We start from the raw sequence: 17,551 nt of genomic DNA on the forward strand, positions 1-17,551 counted from the left end.
TCCACCCACGATATCTAAAGCCAAAGCCGGGAGAACTCGCGTCGGTACATGGTCCCCTGCTCCGTAAACCAATTTAACTACCATACACCAAAATAATTGGCGTGATACTATACCACTTATGACGGCACCTAAGTCGCCAGCTCATCGGACCACATTTATTGACGTCGAAAGTGCCATCCACGATCGGGTGTTACGCGTGGCACCTGCCAGCTTTGCGAGTCGAGTGAGCGATGGTCACGTGGGTCCGCGTCGGCGGTCCAATCACAAGAAGCTATGGAAGGGTTTGTATGACGCTGTTCTTACTCTTCGGGCCAGCTTCGGAAGGCAACTCATCCTACCGTCACTCGGCCGGTCAACCACCTTGCTTGTGTCGGAGGCCTAGTGGGGCCTGTGTCGGAGGCCTAGCGGGGCTCGCGTCGGGCGGAGACTGAGTGCAGAAACGGCTGGTGACGGAATTGAGCTGTGTTGAACTGGAACCAACTTGGCCGCTGGGGTTCGGTTTTCGGCAACCAGAAAAGAAACTCTGGCCGTCCAACAGGTATATTGCACAGATCTAGAAGCATAGTCTACGCCAATCTTCCGTTGGAGTTGGCGTGCCGTAGTCCCCGGTCTCGTCATCCTTCGCTCCTATAAACGTACTCGCTTTGACGACTCCTTCCCTCTCTCCTATTGGTCACTCGATTTCACCTGAACTGCGTTATCTTCACTTTCTAGGGCTCCATCCGATCCCTTCCTCCTTTCATTATTGTCGTTGGAGTCGGTGCCTGCGGCGGGCAGAGATGTCTCTGAGGCCGAGCGAGCGGGTGGAGGTCCGGCGAAACAGGTACAAGGTCGCCGTCGATGCGGAGGAGGGACGACGGCGGAGAGAGGACAACATGGTGGAGATCCGCAAGAACCGTCGGGAGGAAAGCCTCCAGAAGAAGCGGCGGGAGGGGATGCAGGCGCAGCCATTTCCGCAGCCGATCCACGCCTCCGCCGTCGAGAAGAAGGTGATCCCCCTCTCGTCGATCCTTCAATTTAGGGGTTCGATTGGTAGATCGGATTAGTGTAGGTGTTCTAGGAAATTGGATCCGCTCGGTTAGGTTTTGTAATGGCTGAATATTTTCCCATAATTAAATAACTATAATTAATGTGTTGCCTTATTTAATGATTAATTGACTTGTTTGTATTATAGGGTTAAGGAAATGATTAAAATTGATTATAGTGGGCAAGTTAAGAATTTAGTCCATCAATTAATTAATTAATTAATTTTAAAATTATTAATTGATGTATTTTCTAGATGTGACTTTTAGGAAGTAATTCTTTCGTTACGAACCATATGAAATAAATATTACAATTAAATAAAATAAAAATAAATTAAATATGAAAATTAAATTAGATATTGTCTTTTGGGGAGGGCTCAGCATCTCTTATAAAAAGGGACTCTTATCTTTCTCATTCCTAGTTGAGCTTGGTAGTGAGAGGATTGAGGAAATAATCTCCCCTCTCTCCATTCGTGGCGGGCAATGGGAGGATTGAAGAGATCTCTCGAGGAGAGGTAAGATTCTTTGTTCTTTTCTATTGGTTTTATTCATTTTATAATTATTATAATTTTTATGAAACATAATAATATTTTAATTTCGAAATTTTATGATTAATAAATAATAATCATTTAATTGTAATGTTAAAGTTGTTATTTAATTTAATGTTGATAATGCTTGACTTATAATGGTCTCTTAAGCTTAAATGAATTTTAAGATATATTTAATTATTAAATTCTTATTTTTGAATTAAATAATAATTTTAATTGATATATATAGGCATATCTTTATTTTAAGGAATTATGTAAGATTTTATGTTTAATTATTTTTAAATTTAAAATCATGAATTTATTATATTGTTTGATTCATGAAAAATAGATTTAGAAAGTTATTTAATGAATCAATATTGTATTATTGAATTTTTTAATAAAATACTTATTATGGTAATAAAACTTGGGTTTGACCTGAGTCAAGTTGATCGGCTTGATCAACCCATGTGGTCAGGTACGGCTCAGTCCTTGTGGCTAAGAATAATCCAACTCATATGGTCGGACACGACCCAACCCATGTGGCCAGGTACAGTCCAATTCATGTAGCTAGGCATGACCTAGCTTATGTGACTAAATATGGTTTAGTCTATGTGGCTAAGCACGACTGAGCCCATGTGGCTAGGCATGGTCCAAACCATATGGCCAAGTACGATTCAGCTCATGTGATCAGGTATGATCCAGCTCATGTGATCAGGCATGACCCAACCCATGTTGCTAGGTATGACTCAGCCTGCAAGCCATGCATAACTCGGTTCAATAGTAAGGCTTGGTCTAACCCGTGAGTGAGGCTTGACCCAACTTGTAAGGCCCAACTATGCGACCACTGCAAGGTATGTTGTTGCCTCTCTATCCAGCCCCCTGCACTTCAACCCAACCTGCTATCTGAGATAGGCATGTGCAGTGCACGTGACCATTCCAGGGCTCAGGTGGGTCGGTTCAATCTGAGTCAACACTATGCAGTCTAGTCCAACTTCCTCTGCTTTTATTGGTTTGGGCTCCTTAGATGATTGAACTAGATCGAATTGATTGGTTCAAGCCAATTTAGGGTAATTTCAGACCAATTTGATCAGTTCAAATCCACTTGACCTAATTGAAACTAACCAAATCCAAATGAAACCGGTCAAGGGTGATTCTAGATTGATTCAATAAGGATTTAAGACTAGTTTTGTTAGGTCCTAATTGAATTAAGTTTGATTCAAGTTAATTAGGTTGTGCTATTTAGGGTTTAGATCATTTGAAGGTTGTTAAAAAATTGATACCTCATGCTTTTATGATTTAACAAACTTAAAAGTTATATTCGAAGTTATGATTTAAAAAATAATTAGTGGTTCTCCATTATTTTTTAGATTAAGTTGATATTAATGTGACTGCTACCTTGTGATTATATGATTATGTTGAGTGATCCACATTGGAAGTGCACCCTCTGAAAGGTGATACTGGCCTATTAAGTGTGAAGCCACCAATGGATATAGTCTAGTCGGTCATACACGAAGCATAGTCTTTCATGATATTTTATCATTTCACTTCTTTGAATGCATGAATGATCATGGATGATTATGTATCTCTACCGAGGGTAGCTAGGAAAATTTCATTCGGGGATTAGCAAGTCCTCAAATATGGCTGCTAGATGGTTCCTCCATCCGTTGTTAGGAGGAATGTGTCTCTACTTGGACAGGTGAGAGAGACCACTCCATTTATTGTTGGGAGTGTAATGTAGGTTCTTTTCATTCGTTGTTGGGAGGAATCCATCTTGTGAAGTATGCTTCTCCGTTCGTTGTTGGGAGAGTGCACAATTGAGTGTGATATACGTGTTTGTTGCATGACTAGTATGCATGTCATCGTGATGTGTTGCATGTGATTGATGCGTGACTTTGTTTACTACATAAGAATTATTATTATTTATCTAATACATGAGTTTCATAATAAATTGATATATTGTTATTTCATATTAAACTGTTGATATGTGTATCATGAGTATTAGAAAATTTTTAATGATTTTTTTAGAGGTTACTACCAGCATATATAATTACTGTTATGTTTTTATCCTATATTTGCTTTTAGAGTAACCTACTAAAAGCCCTTGTTTCCTATAATTGCCCTTGTTTTTCTTTCATCTTTAAATGTGCTCTCTGCTAATTTGCAGTTAGAAAGCCTTCCGGCTATGGTGTCGGGTGTTTATTCGGATGATAGAACTCTGCAGTTGGAAGCAACCACACAATTCCGTAAATTGCTTTCTATAGGTATTTAATCAAATGAATTGCTTTGAATAATTTACTTTATATGATTCCTGATGCTCTATCCGAACAACTAGATCACTAATTATACTGAGTGTGAGTACTTTTTTTGTTTTGTCAGAAAGAAACCCTCCAATCGAGGAGGTTATTCAATCAGGGGTGGTTCCTCGATTTGTGGAATTCCTTACTAGGGAGGATTATCCGCAACTTCAGGTCAGCATACCATTTGTTTAAATTTATGAAAACAAGGATTCTTAACTTCCATACTACCCTGTTTCAATCCGTTTCTAGTTTTGTCATACACTTTGCAACGGATCATGCTTGCAGTTTGAAGCTGCTTGGGCCCTCACCAACATTGCCTCAGGTACCTCAGAGCACACTAAAGTTGTGATAGATCATGGGGCCGTTCCAATTTTTGTGAAGCTTCTCAGTTCCCCTAGTGATGATGTCAGGGAGCAGGTATAACTTATACCAAAAAACTTTGAAAGTAGTTGTTTGAGATAGCTTAGTGTTTGTAAGAACAGCTCCATGATTTTCTTTTTGTTTTTTTTTGTCTGTGTCATCTTGGCTTATCGAGGTATATCTTACTGAATGGTAGGCAGTGTGGGCTTTAGGGAATGTTGCTGGTGACTCTCCAAGATGTCGAGATCTTGTCCTTGCTAGTGGCGCATTGATCCCCCTTCTGCTGCAGCTAAATGAGCATTCCAAGCTATCCATGTTGAGGAATGCCACTTGGACCCTCTCAAATTTCTGCAGGGGCAAGCCACAACCAGCATTTGAGCAGGTCTGAATTGGGTTGCATACACATCATGAAGTCTACTAATATGCTTCATAGTTGAATTGAACTTTTTTTCCCCTACTTATGACCAGGTTAAGCCTGCTCTTCCAGCACTCGAGCGGCTTATTCATTCAAATGATGAGGAAGTTCTAACTGATGCATGCTGGGCGCTTTCATATTTGTCAGATGGTACCAATGACAAAATACAAGCTGTGATTGAAGCAGGTGTTTGTGCTCGCCTTGTTGAGCTTCTTATGTATGTATTATGTGTCTCATGCCCTTTATGAAGATTTTATGTTTTTGTTTGGGGCTTAAACCTTGTTGTGCTTGTTGTGGTAGGCATCCTTCACCTTCTGTGCTTATTCCAGCCCTTCGTACTGTTGGTAATATTGTCACTGGAGATGATATGCAAACACAGGTATTAATTAGGAGGATTAGGTGTACATATATTTGCTGTATTTTTTAGGTTTCTGTGTTCTTTTTATCCTCTAATGCTTACATTTTCTAATTGCTAAGATATTTACTAAGAAAAAGGGCATTCATTAGTATGTTGTCTCATTACCTGGCCTCTATCTCTGCAAGTATACTGCATATGATGGCTTGCAAAGTTGAGTTATTTGAACATGTTACCAGTCAGACAAATGCAGTCTGATATTCTTAGCATCCAAAATTGGTCAGAAAATTTCTGTGTTGCCAGATTTGTTGCTTTTTAATTATAATATTAGAAAAATCATTTAGTAGAACTGTGGGTGAAGTAAACTTGAGTTTAATGCATGATAATCATCATTTATTTTCGTGTCATGCTAGCGAACTTAGTGATTGAAGTGTTATGACTTTTTGCATCATGTTCACTTATTAATGCATGAGATAACATTAATTCATGATCACATTGCAGAAACAAATGGTTTATAGAGAATCACGGCAGAAACATGATAAGTTCTAACTAGCATTTCTTATTATTCAGAGTTCACTAATTTTAACAGACTAGCAATTCTGGGATGAATTTTGATTATATTTCATAACCTTGTTTCTCAATCGATCTGTATTGTATTGCTTTCTCTTCTCTGCTACATTCTTGTCTCATGATATTCATGTTTTCCTGCTTCAGTATGTAATAGATCACCAAGCACTTCCTTGTCTGTTGAACCTCTTGACCCACAATCATAAGAAAAGCATCAAGAAGGAAGCTTGCTGGACCATCTCAAATATCACAGCTGGAAACAAGGAACAAATTCAGGTTTGACTTACAACAACAAAAGAATGATAACATACTTCAGTTGTGCCTTTCCTGTTGTATAAATTGTATTGTCGATGGACTAAACCTAATTTCTTGATCTTCATGTGAATATGTGCTATGGGATTAATTGCAGGCTGTGATTGCTGCTGGTATCATTGGTCCTTTAGTGCATCTGCTGCAGACTGCAGAATTCGAGATAAAGAAAGAAGCTGCATGGGCCATTTCAAATGCTACTTCCGGTGGTACACATGAACAAATAAAGTATGATACATGTGTTTCACCCGTCAAGGTTTTCCAAAGTTACCTCTTAACTCAATTCTTTCTTTTATATTGTATTAGGTATCTAGTTTCCCAGGGCTGCATCAAGCCCCTGTGTGACCTCCTTCTCTGCCCTGATCCAAGGATCATTACCGTGTGTCTGGAAGGGCTTGAGAATATCCTGAAGGTCGGTGAGGCAGAGAAGAACCTCGGAGTTACTGAAGGCACTAATCCATATGCCCAGCTGATTGAGGACGCCGAGGGCTTAGATAAAATTGAGAATTTTCAGAGCCATGACAACACTGAGATATATGAGAAATCTGTTAAGATTCTTGAAACATATTGGTTGGAAGAGGAAGATGATGCAATGCCAGGCGATACTACTCAAACAGGATTCGACTTTGGCAACAATGACCAGTCAGTTCCTTCTGGTGGATTCAACTTTGGCTGAAAGGTAGATAGCTAATCTTCTGGTGAGACTTGCTGAAAGACTATTGACATTTTCATATTGAAGAAGGCTATTATGTTTAAATTGTGGGGTCTCCTATGAGGAATGGGTGGACTGTGCCCGGCTCAGGGCTATGGTTTTGCTTAAAAGTCAGTTTGTGCGATGTGGCTACGTTGTTAGTTGGGTCTCGTTGGTCAAATCGGGTGTCCATGGAGGGACCGACGGTCGAGTTTACTTAAGATGCCATGTTTTGGTTCTCTGCAGATTTATATGATTTCTTGTTATCAGTTTATGTATGTCAGGGAGGAAGACATGATTTTTTATTTCAGAGGTTTTTTTTTTAATATCTCATATCAGTTTATTTATAAGGATGCCATTTCTTGCTTCCTGTATGGTGTGAGACCATGTTTTTCTTTTTTGAGTTCAGTGAAGTTTGTTCTTGGTTAGTCAGCATGAATTAATGCGATCGATTGGCTGCTGGATTTTTAGATTGTGTTTATCTAGATTTTGTATGATCTAAAATTTCACCAACTCTTTGTACCAATTTGTTTAAGTGCTCTACTAACCCGTTGCCACAACTACATTCTCAGAACTGTCTCTATAGGTGTTGATTTGCTTATAATGTTAAACTAATGATCTTAGCTGCATGTTTTCTTTTATTCTGTTTACTAACATTGATGTTGACTATTGCAGATGCCCTTTTAAGCGTTGACATGACCATGCTTGAGTAGGTGGAATTGACTAAGAGCTGCTTTAAGGTTTCTTAGGTTGACATAGCCATTTCGGACGGAGAGCCATCCTGACCCCCAGGCCACCGCCCCTACCTATTTCGGCAATGGTCCCACCACCGTAGCACCTTCACAACCAGCGAAAGCCCCTCCTTCCCGGACTAGTCTCCTCAGATAGCTATTAGTAAGACTTAATGGGTGGAACATTCACCTAGTGAAGGCCACCATCTGTTCCAAAAAGCTCTTACCCCTTCTTAACAACTCGTCTAATCTGTCCACCAAATTACTTTCCGCCGAGTACTGGCCCATTCATCCATGGCAACTGCCCAAATGCAAAGCAGCCTCCCCCCCTCTTGGAAGAACCTTTACCTATTATTAGACAAGTCTAAGCAAGGGTAGAGAGGTGCCCACCTTCTAGTATTTTGTATGCAAACCCTATGATTTAATGCATAGTTTTACTTTAAAAAAAGTGTTATCGTATGATATTTTTTTGGAGCCTATGCTCGTACTTTGATGTCTGATAACCACAGTCTGTTACACGAGCTCTAGTTAGGGAGCAACAGCAATGTTCTTCCCTTTCCAATACTGCATAGTCCACAGAGGAGACAGGCGGGATACTGTTAAGGTGGGATTGACCTGAAAGGACGCTTCAGGTGGCGTCTTTCTGATGCTCCACGTTACTTCGAGGGTAGTTGTGTCATTTCCTGATTTCTCCGCCGCCAAGGCAGGCGTGGCCGGCGGTGACCACCAGCTCGCTCCTCGCGACGGCGAGCAGGTTAACAGGGTACGGGTACCGTCGGCCCTATTACGACACGTGCCCGCTCTCGTTGATTCGACGGCTTCCCCCACACCAGGTGGCGTTGCTCCGGCCGTCGGTCGATCCCCCCGGCGATAGCTTGTGCCGCAAGCCTTCTCATGGCACCCGGTGATGGACTCTGTTTCCCTCCACTCCGCAAGTCTCCAAAGGGCTTCCATTCTTCATCGGAGAGGGTTCAGCTGCTAGTTCTATTGGCGATCGACAGACGAATCATGGCCTGATGATTCAACGGATCACAGGGTAGGATGGATGATCCAACTCACGAGATGGTGAGCCCCCTCTCTTGCTCCCTGTTTCTTGTTCTCGATCGACACGGCTCGTGTCGGATTTGTGCTTCTTGCTTCCGTTCGATCTGCAGCCCTCCATGGATGCAAGCAGCAGCGACTGCCAGCTGAAGTGCTGTGCGGATTGCCGGACGACCAAAACCCCTCTTTGGAGAGCCGGCCCTTCTGGCCCCAAGGTACCACTACTGCTACTACCCCCGCTTCGACCTTGTGTTGTTCTTGGAACGAGGCAAGGCTGATCTGTCGATCAGTGACGTGTGATGCCAGTCGCTCTGCAACGCGTGCGGAATCCGGTACAGGAAGAACGGGAGAGCCTTACCGGTGTCGAAAAAGAAGAAGGTTGAGATTGGCAGCGGCGGGGGTGAGGGGTTTGGGGGTGTCTTTCAAGCTTCGGAAGCTGGGGTCGGGTTTGCGGGAGCAGAGATCCATGATCCAGAAGCAGAGAAGGAGGGGCATGCTGGGGGAGGAGGAGGCCGCCGTCGTCCGCATGGCCCTCTCAGCCGGCTTCCTATATGCGTAAACCCTAAATCTTTTCAGGTAGAAGGCTAAATCGATCTCCTTGTTGGTGGTAGGATGGAGTTGAGCAGATGCTGTCACCATGTCTTGAGCTCAGCTTACGCCTTGTTCTGAATCCCTTGCAGTCTCTATGCTGTGTATGCTGGTGTTGTAGAAATTAGTCGAAAACAGTTTTTGTTGTGGGAAACAGCTCAGAGAGCCAAACGATAACACTCCTTCCCCATGTTTACGACAAAACACAATTTAATGACATCATTAATCTTTGCATCAAATGTTTTAAGAGTGATAGTTCACAATATAAAGAAAGGATAAAAATTGTATGTTAACCATTTTCTATGGCCGTGTATAATATCAGACCGGGAATCAAAGGAATCTCTTCCTTTATTTGGGTTCAGACCGGCATTAACCCTCACCAAATGTACATTATGTTACATAATGTACCAAATGACATTATTATTTTTATCTTAATTGAACTAAATATAGACATAATGGGGTTCATCTTATACCCATGTGAAGAATGCATACTTTTAGTTTGGTATAGTCTATCGATGATGTTTATGAAATCATTGTCTATGAATTGATAAGCTAACTTTTATATTTTAAAAATATAAAATGAGCTTCAAGCTTTATTATTATTTTTATATAATTTAGGATATTAATGATAAATTCATAAGAAATAAAGAATATGTGAGCTATGTGTTGGATCAAGACCTAAATCTTATAATCTCTTTATAAGATCATGATAGGAAAAATGTTTATTTCAATTTGGGCTCCGTGATAGCTTGGTTAGATCGAAATGGATGTTCAGGATCCTGATCAAAATAAAATATTAAAAAAAATTATATTAAAATTTCATCAGATTATATTAATTGAGATCGGTTATTATTTATTTAATTTTTTTTATTTTATTCTAAGTTAAGAGTTATAAGAATCAGATAATCTTATTCGACATTAATCTTTGTGTAAGTTTTTTCTTAAAGTTTTCATCAAATTATATTAATTAAGATCAATTATTATTTTATTTAAATATTTTTATTTTATTCTATTACTGATTTAAGAGTTATAAGAATCATACGGAGAATTTTATCCGACATTAATATTTGTGTAAGTCTTTTCTTAAAGTTTCTTATGTACGAGCCAAATCAAACCTATCTAATCATCATTGACATCTTTCGTATTGTTAATGAACAAATATGTGGTGACCGATGAGTCAGCACGGTTAGGTCCGCGGATCGATGTTGGGAGCTTACTGCGAGGTGATTTAGATGATGAGGTGGCCGAGCCCTCGGGAAGGAGTGCTGTTGGCGTTGGTCGAGATTGGGGCCGGTTAACAACTCTACTTTGTCGAGCGACTAACGCTTCCGTGCCTAGTCCCTCGTCGTTAACAAGTGGTCGCCCTCCTGCAAAAATGGTCTCTGCCGAGTGGTCCTCGGTTGTGGCTCCTCCGACGAGCAAGTTAGTAACGAGAGGGATTGTTTTTCTTTTTCCCTTTTGTTTTCTGCCTCCCCCTGGCCGGAAGCCGGCCAGGGGTTTTATACTATGACGCGAGGGTTGATGGTGCGTCGATTCGACGTCACCGTCGACCCCCGAGGGATAGGACAACTCTTCTGATCGGCTGCCGTTCTGGGACATGCAGAGCGACGTCAGACAACACCGCCCCAAGCTCTCGGGATGAGACATGTGGCATATCTTCTTGGTACGAGCTCCTGGGATGGGACATGTGGCGTAAGGCTCTGACTTAGCATGCTGTGTCAGCTATGACGTGTTCATGCTGCCAAAATATATCGTATCACGTATGATCAGAAATAACATTTCTTAACCGCTAAAACTAAAGCATACAGAACCAAAGGCAGGCTATAATATAGTTAAGATTAAAGAAATTGAACAAAAGCTATGAATTTTGATGAAATCAATTTTATGATATGGAGTTTTTATTTAGAACAGACAGATGAACGAGATCAGGATTACAGTGGTATGAATTTTCATCTAAATCGTCCGTCTCACTACAAGTTTTAATCTCAACCATTCAATCCTAAAATCAGTTTAATGATATTTATCTTTATTTGAAAAATACGAACGGTTTAGATCAATTTTCATGGTGGAATAGACGTTTTCAATGGACGCATGGGATTTGCACTTCGAGGAAGCGAGGCCGCGTCAACGTCACCACGATTCCCGCCTCTCCCACATCGACCGGAGCCCAACGCTGCCGAGCAATGGCAAAAGGCCATTCTTTGGACGCTTCTCCGCCCTTTCCGTGGCCTCCCCACGGCCTCCGGAGACCGAGCCTCCCTCGCCTTCCTCCCCTCTTTCCTCTCTTTAAACTCCTCGCCCCCTCCTCCCCTACCCGAGTGGGTGCATCCGGATCTCTTCCTCTCGCCCCTCTTCCGCAAAGAAGAGGGAGCGCGGCCCACCTCCGCCGTTAGCCTAGCATCACCTTCCTGCGTCCGTTCGACGAGCCAGGGCGAGACCACGTTGCCCCGTCGAGGTGAAGAACCATGGCAGCGCTGCAGGAGACCGCGGCAACGCGGTCTCTCGCGGGCTTCTTTCTCCTCCTCCTCCTCCTCGTCCTGCCCAGCACCGACGCGGCCCGCCAACTCACCGACCAACAAGGGGTGTCCTACGACGGCCGCTCGTTGATCATCAATGGGAGGAGAGAGCTGCTCTTCTCGGGGTCGGTCCATTACCCTCGAAGCACTCCTGAGGTAGAGATTGGGCCATTTTCAAGACATTGTTTAAGCTCTTGAGATCATTAGTCATCCAATTCCAAATTTTTATTAGTGATTTTAAAGCATATTGGTAACCCCAATTAAAATCATCATCATGGTATCAGATTAGGTTATGAGATCGAAGCCTTTATCTGCTCCTCTCGATTCCATCTGATATTTAATTAACACACTACAATGTCTTTCTCTAGTTGGCCTTCATCATTCGCTTGGGATGATATCAGAATGTATCCTTTCCTAAAATCTTTGATATATATTTGTGCAATGCTGTTCTTTAATTCGATTACATCATGAATTTGGTTTCAGTTTTACTCATAATCCGACTTGCACATGAGGGGATTCTATAATTCAATGTAGATTAGGTCCTTTCCTAATGGTTTAAACTGTTGGGATTATTGAGGTGCTCATGAGAAGTATCTCTTCTTGGTGATCAGATGTGGCCGGACATCATCAAGAAGGCTAAGGAAGGCGGGTTGAACACGATCCAAACATATGTCTTCTGGAACGCCCATGAGCCTTTGTATGGCCAGGTAAGGCTACCCGCACGCTGCCTTTGCGGAGACCAACCCATGCCCCAGATCATTGAACTGAGAATTTGATTGCTTGCAACAGTTCAATTTCGAAGGAAGATATGACTTGGTGAAATTCATCAAGTTGGTGCAAGCGCACGGGATGTATGTGACCCTTCGGATCGGCCCCTTCATTCAAGCAGAATGGAATCATGGGTGTGTGGCAGTGGGCTTTTCTTGTGCAGCTGCTTTCGCATTGTTTACATCGCTTACAAATACCATCAGTGTCATTCTAATGCTGTCTTCTCTGATATATTGCAGAGGGTTGCCTTATTGGCTCAGGGAGGTCTCCAACATCACTTTCCGAACAAACAACCAACCTTACATGGTAATTGCACTCTCTAATTATTTTCAGCGCCTGGAGTCAGACCAAGCATACGTGATTCGTGTGCTATCTGTATAAATGCATAAGCCAAGAACCATTGACATGTTGCTAAGCTCCTCTTGGTAAAGTTGTTGATTTGTTCATGCAGTCCCATATGGAAAGGTTTACAAAGATGATTGTGCAAAAGATGAACGATGAGAAGCTATTTGCCCCTCAAGGAGGTCCCATCATTCTAGCACAGGTTCAATTAACTCAAGATTTGCATTTCTTTCTTTTCGTGGTTGCTTCCTCATTTACCTCACTGTTCAATTACGATAGTTTACTGACTGAATCATTGCATGACTCTGAATGCAATAGATCGAGAATGAATACAACAATGTGGCACGGGCATTCCAAGGTGGCGCTGATTACATTCAGTGGGCCGGTAACATGGCTGTTGGGCTCAACGTCGGAGTCCCATGGGTGATGTGCAAACAGAACAATGCTCCTGGTCCAGTGGTATGTTCTTTCAATTGGATTCAATTTGGTGAAATTTTAGATTAATGATACCGATGGATGCTAAAAAAATTCACAGTTGTAAAGATGGATGACCATGTAGTTGTCTGATCCAATTACCATCGTGTCACATGTAGATCAACGCATGCAATGGAAGGAACTGTGGAGATACTTTTGCAGGGCCTAACCATCCGAGCAAGCCTGCCTTGTGGACTGAGAACTGGACTGCTCAGTAAGTTTGCATTCGGTATCGATTCTGTTCAATTCCTGTCACTCCAGTGAACACACAAAAATGTGATTTTCAGAAGAAAAAAACAACTACTAGAACAAATATTATCTCTAAAATGGTCTGCATCATTGCAGAAATGAATCTGATTTGAGTGCCTTAGATTTTAAGTAGCTCCTTCATTTTGACACACGGGAATCTGATTTTGGTTTTGCATTGTGCTAAAAAATCCTTTCTGATTATTTCAGATATAGAGTATTTGGTGACCCACCATCTCAAAGATCAGCAGAGGATCTGGCATACTCTGTGGCACGCTTCTTCTCAAAGAATGGCACACTCACAAACTATTACATGGTATGGAGTTTTGCTCTGAAATCATGTCTAATATAAGAATAAACATGTAATCCTCTAACATCTGGCTGTATTCAGTATCATGGAGGAACCAATTTTGGGAGGACTGGTGCTGCCTTTGTGATGACTAGATACTATGATGAAGCCCCACTCGATGAATATGGTCAGATTCCAGGAACCTTGATCCCTGATCTCTTTGTCCTTTTGGTTTCCTTGTCTAACTCATTCTGAAATCATTATTTCTACCGCTTTATCATGATTCAGGTTTGCAGAAAGAGCCCAAATGGGGCCATCTGAAGGACTTACATAATGCGCTGAAGTTGTGCAGGAAGGGATTGCTATGGGGGACTCCTTCTGTCCAAAAATTTGATGCTGGTTTTGAGGTAAGCAGAGTGACATTTATCAAGCTCAATCAGCACTTGGATCCTATTCACCTTTAGAGAAGAGTTGGATCTGATGACTGAAGTACTTGCCTAATGAACAAACTGTGTTGCTGCAATAAGATGAGTTCTTGGACTTGCAGGCTAGATTGTATGAGATACCTGAGAGTAAAGTTTGTGTTGCCTTCCTAACAAATACCAATGCGAAAAAGGATGGTGTTGTGAATTTCCGAGGTGTGGAGTACTATCTGCCTCGCCACTCCATCAGCATCCTCCCAGACTGTAAGACCGTTGTGTTCAACAGTCAGCAGGTAAACAGAACACGAATACCATGCACCATATTCTTCTGCAGCAATACTATCAAGAACCAGCGACAGAATATTGCCAGTAGCGTAACTTTTGTGCATTTTGACAGGTTAATTCTCAGCACAATGCCAGGACATTTGACGTAGCGAAGGCGACAAAGGAGAACAACCAGTGGCAGATGTACACAGAGCATATTCCAACCACCCGTGATGCCAATGTCTCAGCAAAAGGGCCCCTGGAACTTCTGAACATGACCAAGGACACCACAGATTATCTCTGGTACACAACAAGGTAACTGTAACCTTAACCTCAAGAGACTGGAGATGGTTTGGATGCCATCAAATTAAGCATAACGAAATCCTTTGATTGGATTTCCTGTCTGAAAGACCATTCAGATTACTTCAAGAATGTTAATCCTATGCGTGCTGTCGCTAACGTGACTAACTGTTAGCTGAATGCTATGTAATTAGTGATCATTTTCTCTCCTCATAAAAATTCAGCTTCAAGTTGGACGACGATGATTTACCTATGCGACATGACATCCGCCCTGTGCTCCAAGTATCAAACCTTGGCCATGCTATGCATGCCTTTGTGAATGGCAAATTCATAGGTATCATCTTTTTGTTCCTCAACAACCAATTCTGGGAAACACCATGATGCGTCTTCTAACGATGTTCGTATCTGATACTTGTTTCAGGATCTGGACATGGGACCAAAATCGAGAAGAGTTTTGTCTTCCAGAAGCCGATGGATCTAAAAGCAGGAGTCAACCAGATAGCCATTCTGGGATTGACAGTAGGATTGCCGGTAAAATCCATATCGAAAACAGGATGAACTAGATTGCATGACAAAGCATGATTATGTCTTACTGATTCAAGTTTTGATGGTTCCTCCATGAAGGATAGTGGAGCATATTTGGAACACAGGCTTTCTGGTGTTCATACCGTCGTCATCCAAGGTCTCAATGCCGGCACATTGGATCTGTCGCAGAATCTGTGGAGGCACCAGGTACATGAAGAACCGTACAACCTTATAGTTTCCGGAGTCAAAACTGTAAATTGAGTTGGATTTCTCGTCCTACAGGTTGGATTGGCCGGAGAGAATCTGGGCATTTTCGATGAGCAAAGAGCGAACGCTGTCAAGTGGGAGGAGGCTCAGAGTGACACTGCAGTCACATGGTACAAGGTAAACGATGAGATGATCCTTGTTCGATCACAGTAGACCGTGCTTGACATGAGGTCCTTCCCAGAGATACTTCGATGCTCCTTCGGGGAACGACCCGGTCGCCGTGGACATGAACTCCATGGGGAAAGGACAGGTGTGGATCAATGGCGAAAGCATCGGTCGCTTCTGGGTCTCCTACCTAAGTCCTCTCGGCAAGGCTTCTCAGTCAATGTAAGTCATCATCATCAAGCTCTTAGTCGCCATGCACAAACAAGCTCACAGTGTTAAGACGCTGCATGTTGCAGCTACCACGTGCCGCGGTCGTTCCTGAAGCCGAAGAACAACCTGATGGTTGTCTTCGAGGAGCACGGGGGGAAGCCGAAGGACATTGTGATCCTAACGGTGAAGCGGGACAACATCTGCACCTTCGTGTCGGCACAGCACCCGGCGCAGATCGGGACGTGGTCGAGGGAGGACAGCCAGATCCGGAGCGTCGTGGGCGACGCCAAGCCGGAGGCCCGCCTCAAGTGCGGGGAGAAGAAGGTGATCCGCTCCATCGTCTTCGCTAGCTTCGGGAACCCCGACGGCATGTGCGGCAACTTCACCGTTGGCAGCTGCCACACGCAGCAGGCCAAGAGCGTGGTCGAGAAGGTAATGGTCTCCATGGAAGCCACCAACGCCAGCTTGTTCTCCCACTGACTCGTACTGTTCCGCCATGGCAGGCCTGCTTGGGGAAGGAGTCCTGCGCACTGCCGGTCTCGGCGGAGGCATACGGCGCGGACGCTGGGTGCCCGGGGACGACGGCCACTCTCGCAGTCCAGGCCAAGTGCGCCCGGAAGAGCAAGAAGGATTGATCTCTGCGGTCTCTTCGAGTGAAGATGGAGAGTGTTGCTGATAGAGTACCACCATGAACAGTCGATCTGATGGAATCTTGAGGACTAAGTCTTCCTTGTCGACATGGAGATGGAGATGATGATGATTCGTGAGCTTGCTTTGTCTCGGTAGCAAGTGTAGTCTTGTGTACTACGCTACCAATTTGGAGATCTTTATTATAATGGTTAATGAAATCTCTCAGTGACACGTGCGACTTTTGATGCATTCGACTCATTAGTTATTCGATCAAGTCATATTTGTTATCAAAGCTTTGTATCAAATAATTGATTGATATCTAGTATTTAAAAATAAATTAAAAAAATAAATATTTAAAATTATTAAAAATTTGTGTAAATGTGAATGAGAAATGATAGGATATGGTAACCATAAATAAGTCCCACCTTATTATGCATGTTGTTTCCTAACTTACTCAAGTAGTCAAAGCTAAGAGACACTCTTTGCCTCAAATGACATTGAAGTGGTAGATATGTTGTAAACTATATATGAAGCAAGATTTTGTTCCTTATTCTCATGAATATTTATCAATACATGCTTGATGTTAGCATATGATAGCACTATTCAATTCATTGTAAATCATTTAATTATTTCCTATGTAGTTCTATGTTCCTATTTTTTTTGTAACTTAATACTTCAATTAATCTTTGCATGTCTTCTTCTACTTTGCATGTTGTATATTTATATTTGTATGGTCAAGATGAAAGATTTGTGCACATTGGAAATTGGAAATGGTGTTATGAGGTGAGACTTGTTGTCATGGATGACCACAGAGTTCCAATTAGAGGCTTAGGTGGGGAGGATCACTGTCCATCAAACTCTTCATGCCTCCTAGATAAGCAAGCATGAAATGACTTATTTGCTTACCGAGAGAGCAAGCAAGTATATTTAATTAGTATCACAATTACAATATATATATGATCATAACATATTTAGTTATAGATTTTAATTATATATATATATATATATAATATCCACATTATAAAATCAAGTTGAATCTATCTTGAAAGTCATTTTGATGATATTTGATGATCTATCTCGAAAGTCATTGTATAATAAAAATAAAAAATTCAAGGGATTGAGTATTCAAATATGTTCGATAAAATTAATATGGGATATTCGATAAAATTACTCAAATATTCTAATGAATGAAAAGTTATATGTGATTAAATTTTTGAATCACAAAACATACTTAAAATAAGTAATATTATAAGAAAAATAAATAATGACTCAGATCGAGATAAATCCTTT

General features: G+C 41.9%; 2 protein-coding genes across 3 annotated transcripts; both read left to right on the plus strand.

Moving 5' to 3' along the window:
* The first annotated feature begins 521 nt into the window (after window positions 1-521).
* On the plus strand, window positions 522-6,901 carry LOC135632922 (importin subunit alpha-1b-like). 2 transcript variants are annotated; one of them, XM_065141897.1, is made up of 11 exons: window positions 522-538; window positions 715-989; window positions 3,714-3,810; window positions 3,926-4,017; window positions 4,132-4,263; window positions 4,403-4,588; window positions 4,675-4,838; window positions 4,922-5,000; window positions 5,691-5,819; window positions 5,953-6,080; window positions 6,159-6,901. In XM_065141897.1, the coding sequence occupies exons 2-11, from the start codon at window positions 780-782 to the stop codon at window positions 6,526-6,528; spliced, it is 1,587 nt and encodes a 528-aa protein (XP_064997969.1). In that variant the 5' UTR covers window positions 522-538; window positions 715-779; the 3' UTR covers window positions 6,529-6,901. The 2 variants fall into 2 exon arrangements, with proteins under 2 accessions (XP_064997969.1, XP_064997903.1); XM_065141831.1 differs by lacking the exon at window positions 522-538 and adding an exon at window positions 618-635.
* Window positions 6,902-11,216: 4,315 nt separating this feature from the next.
* LOC135680215 (beta-galactosidase 11-like) lies at window positions 11,217-16,302 on the plus strand. Its single transcript, XM_065194155.1, has 19 exons — window positions 11,217-11,575; window positions 12,031-12,126; window positions 12,209-12,321; window positions 12,427-12,493; window positions 12,639-12,731; window positions 12,848-12,988; window positions 13,123-13,217; window positions 13,460-13,565; window positions 13,641-13,725; window positions 13,827-13,945; window positions 14,086-14,253; window positions 14,358-14,539; window positions 14,749-14,858; window positions 14,946-15,055; window positions 15,149-15,256; window positions 15,332-15,433; window positions 15,498-15,643; window positions 15,718-16,063; window positions 16,135-16,302. The coding sequence occupies exons 1-19, from the start codon at window positions 11,369-11,371 to the stop codon at window positions 16,264-16,266; spliced, it is 2,526 nt and encodes an 841-aa protein (XP_065050227.1). The 5' UTR covers window positions 11,217-11,368; the 3' UTR covers window positions 16,267-16,302.
* Window positions 16,303-17,551: the final 1,249 nt, after the last annotated feature.

Source organism: Musa acuminata, chromosome BXJ1-1, assembly GCF_036884655.1.
Source record: "Musa acuminata AAA Group cultivar baxijiao chromosome BXJ1-1, Cavendish_Baxijiao_AAA, whole genome shotgun sequence".
Lineage (NCBI taxonomy): Eukaryota > Viridiplantae > Streptophyta > Magnoliopsida > Zingiberales > Musaceae > Musa > Musa acuminata.

Bases quoted from the DNA above. Each gene is read 5' to 3' on its own strand.
- LOC135632922 (XM_065141897.1), top strand. From the start codon at position 780: ATGTCTCTGAGGCCGAGCGAGCGGGTGGAGGTCCGGCGAAACAGGTAC. The intron at 3,811-3,925 runs GTATTTAATCAA...TTGTTTTGTCAG, and splicing joins CCGTAAATTGCTTTCTATAG to AAAGAAACCCTCCAATCGAG. The intron at 4,589-4,674 runs GTCTGAATTGGG...ACTTATGACCAG, and splicing joins CACAACCAGCATTTGAGCAG to GTTAAGCCTGCTCTTCCAGC.
- LOC135680215 (XM_065194155.1), top strand. From the start codon at position 11,369: ATGGCAGCGCTGCAGGAGACCGCGGCAACGCGGTCTCTCGCGGGCTTC. The intron at 12,989-13,122 runs GTATGTTCTTTC...TGTCACATGTAG, and splicing joins ACAATGCTCCTGGTCCAGTG to ATCAACGCATGCAATGGAAG. The intron at 16,064-16,134 runs GTAATGGTCTCC...CCGCCATGGCAG, and splicing joins CCAAGAGCGTGGTCGAGAAG to GCCTGCTTGGGGAAGGAGTC.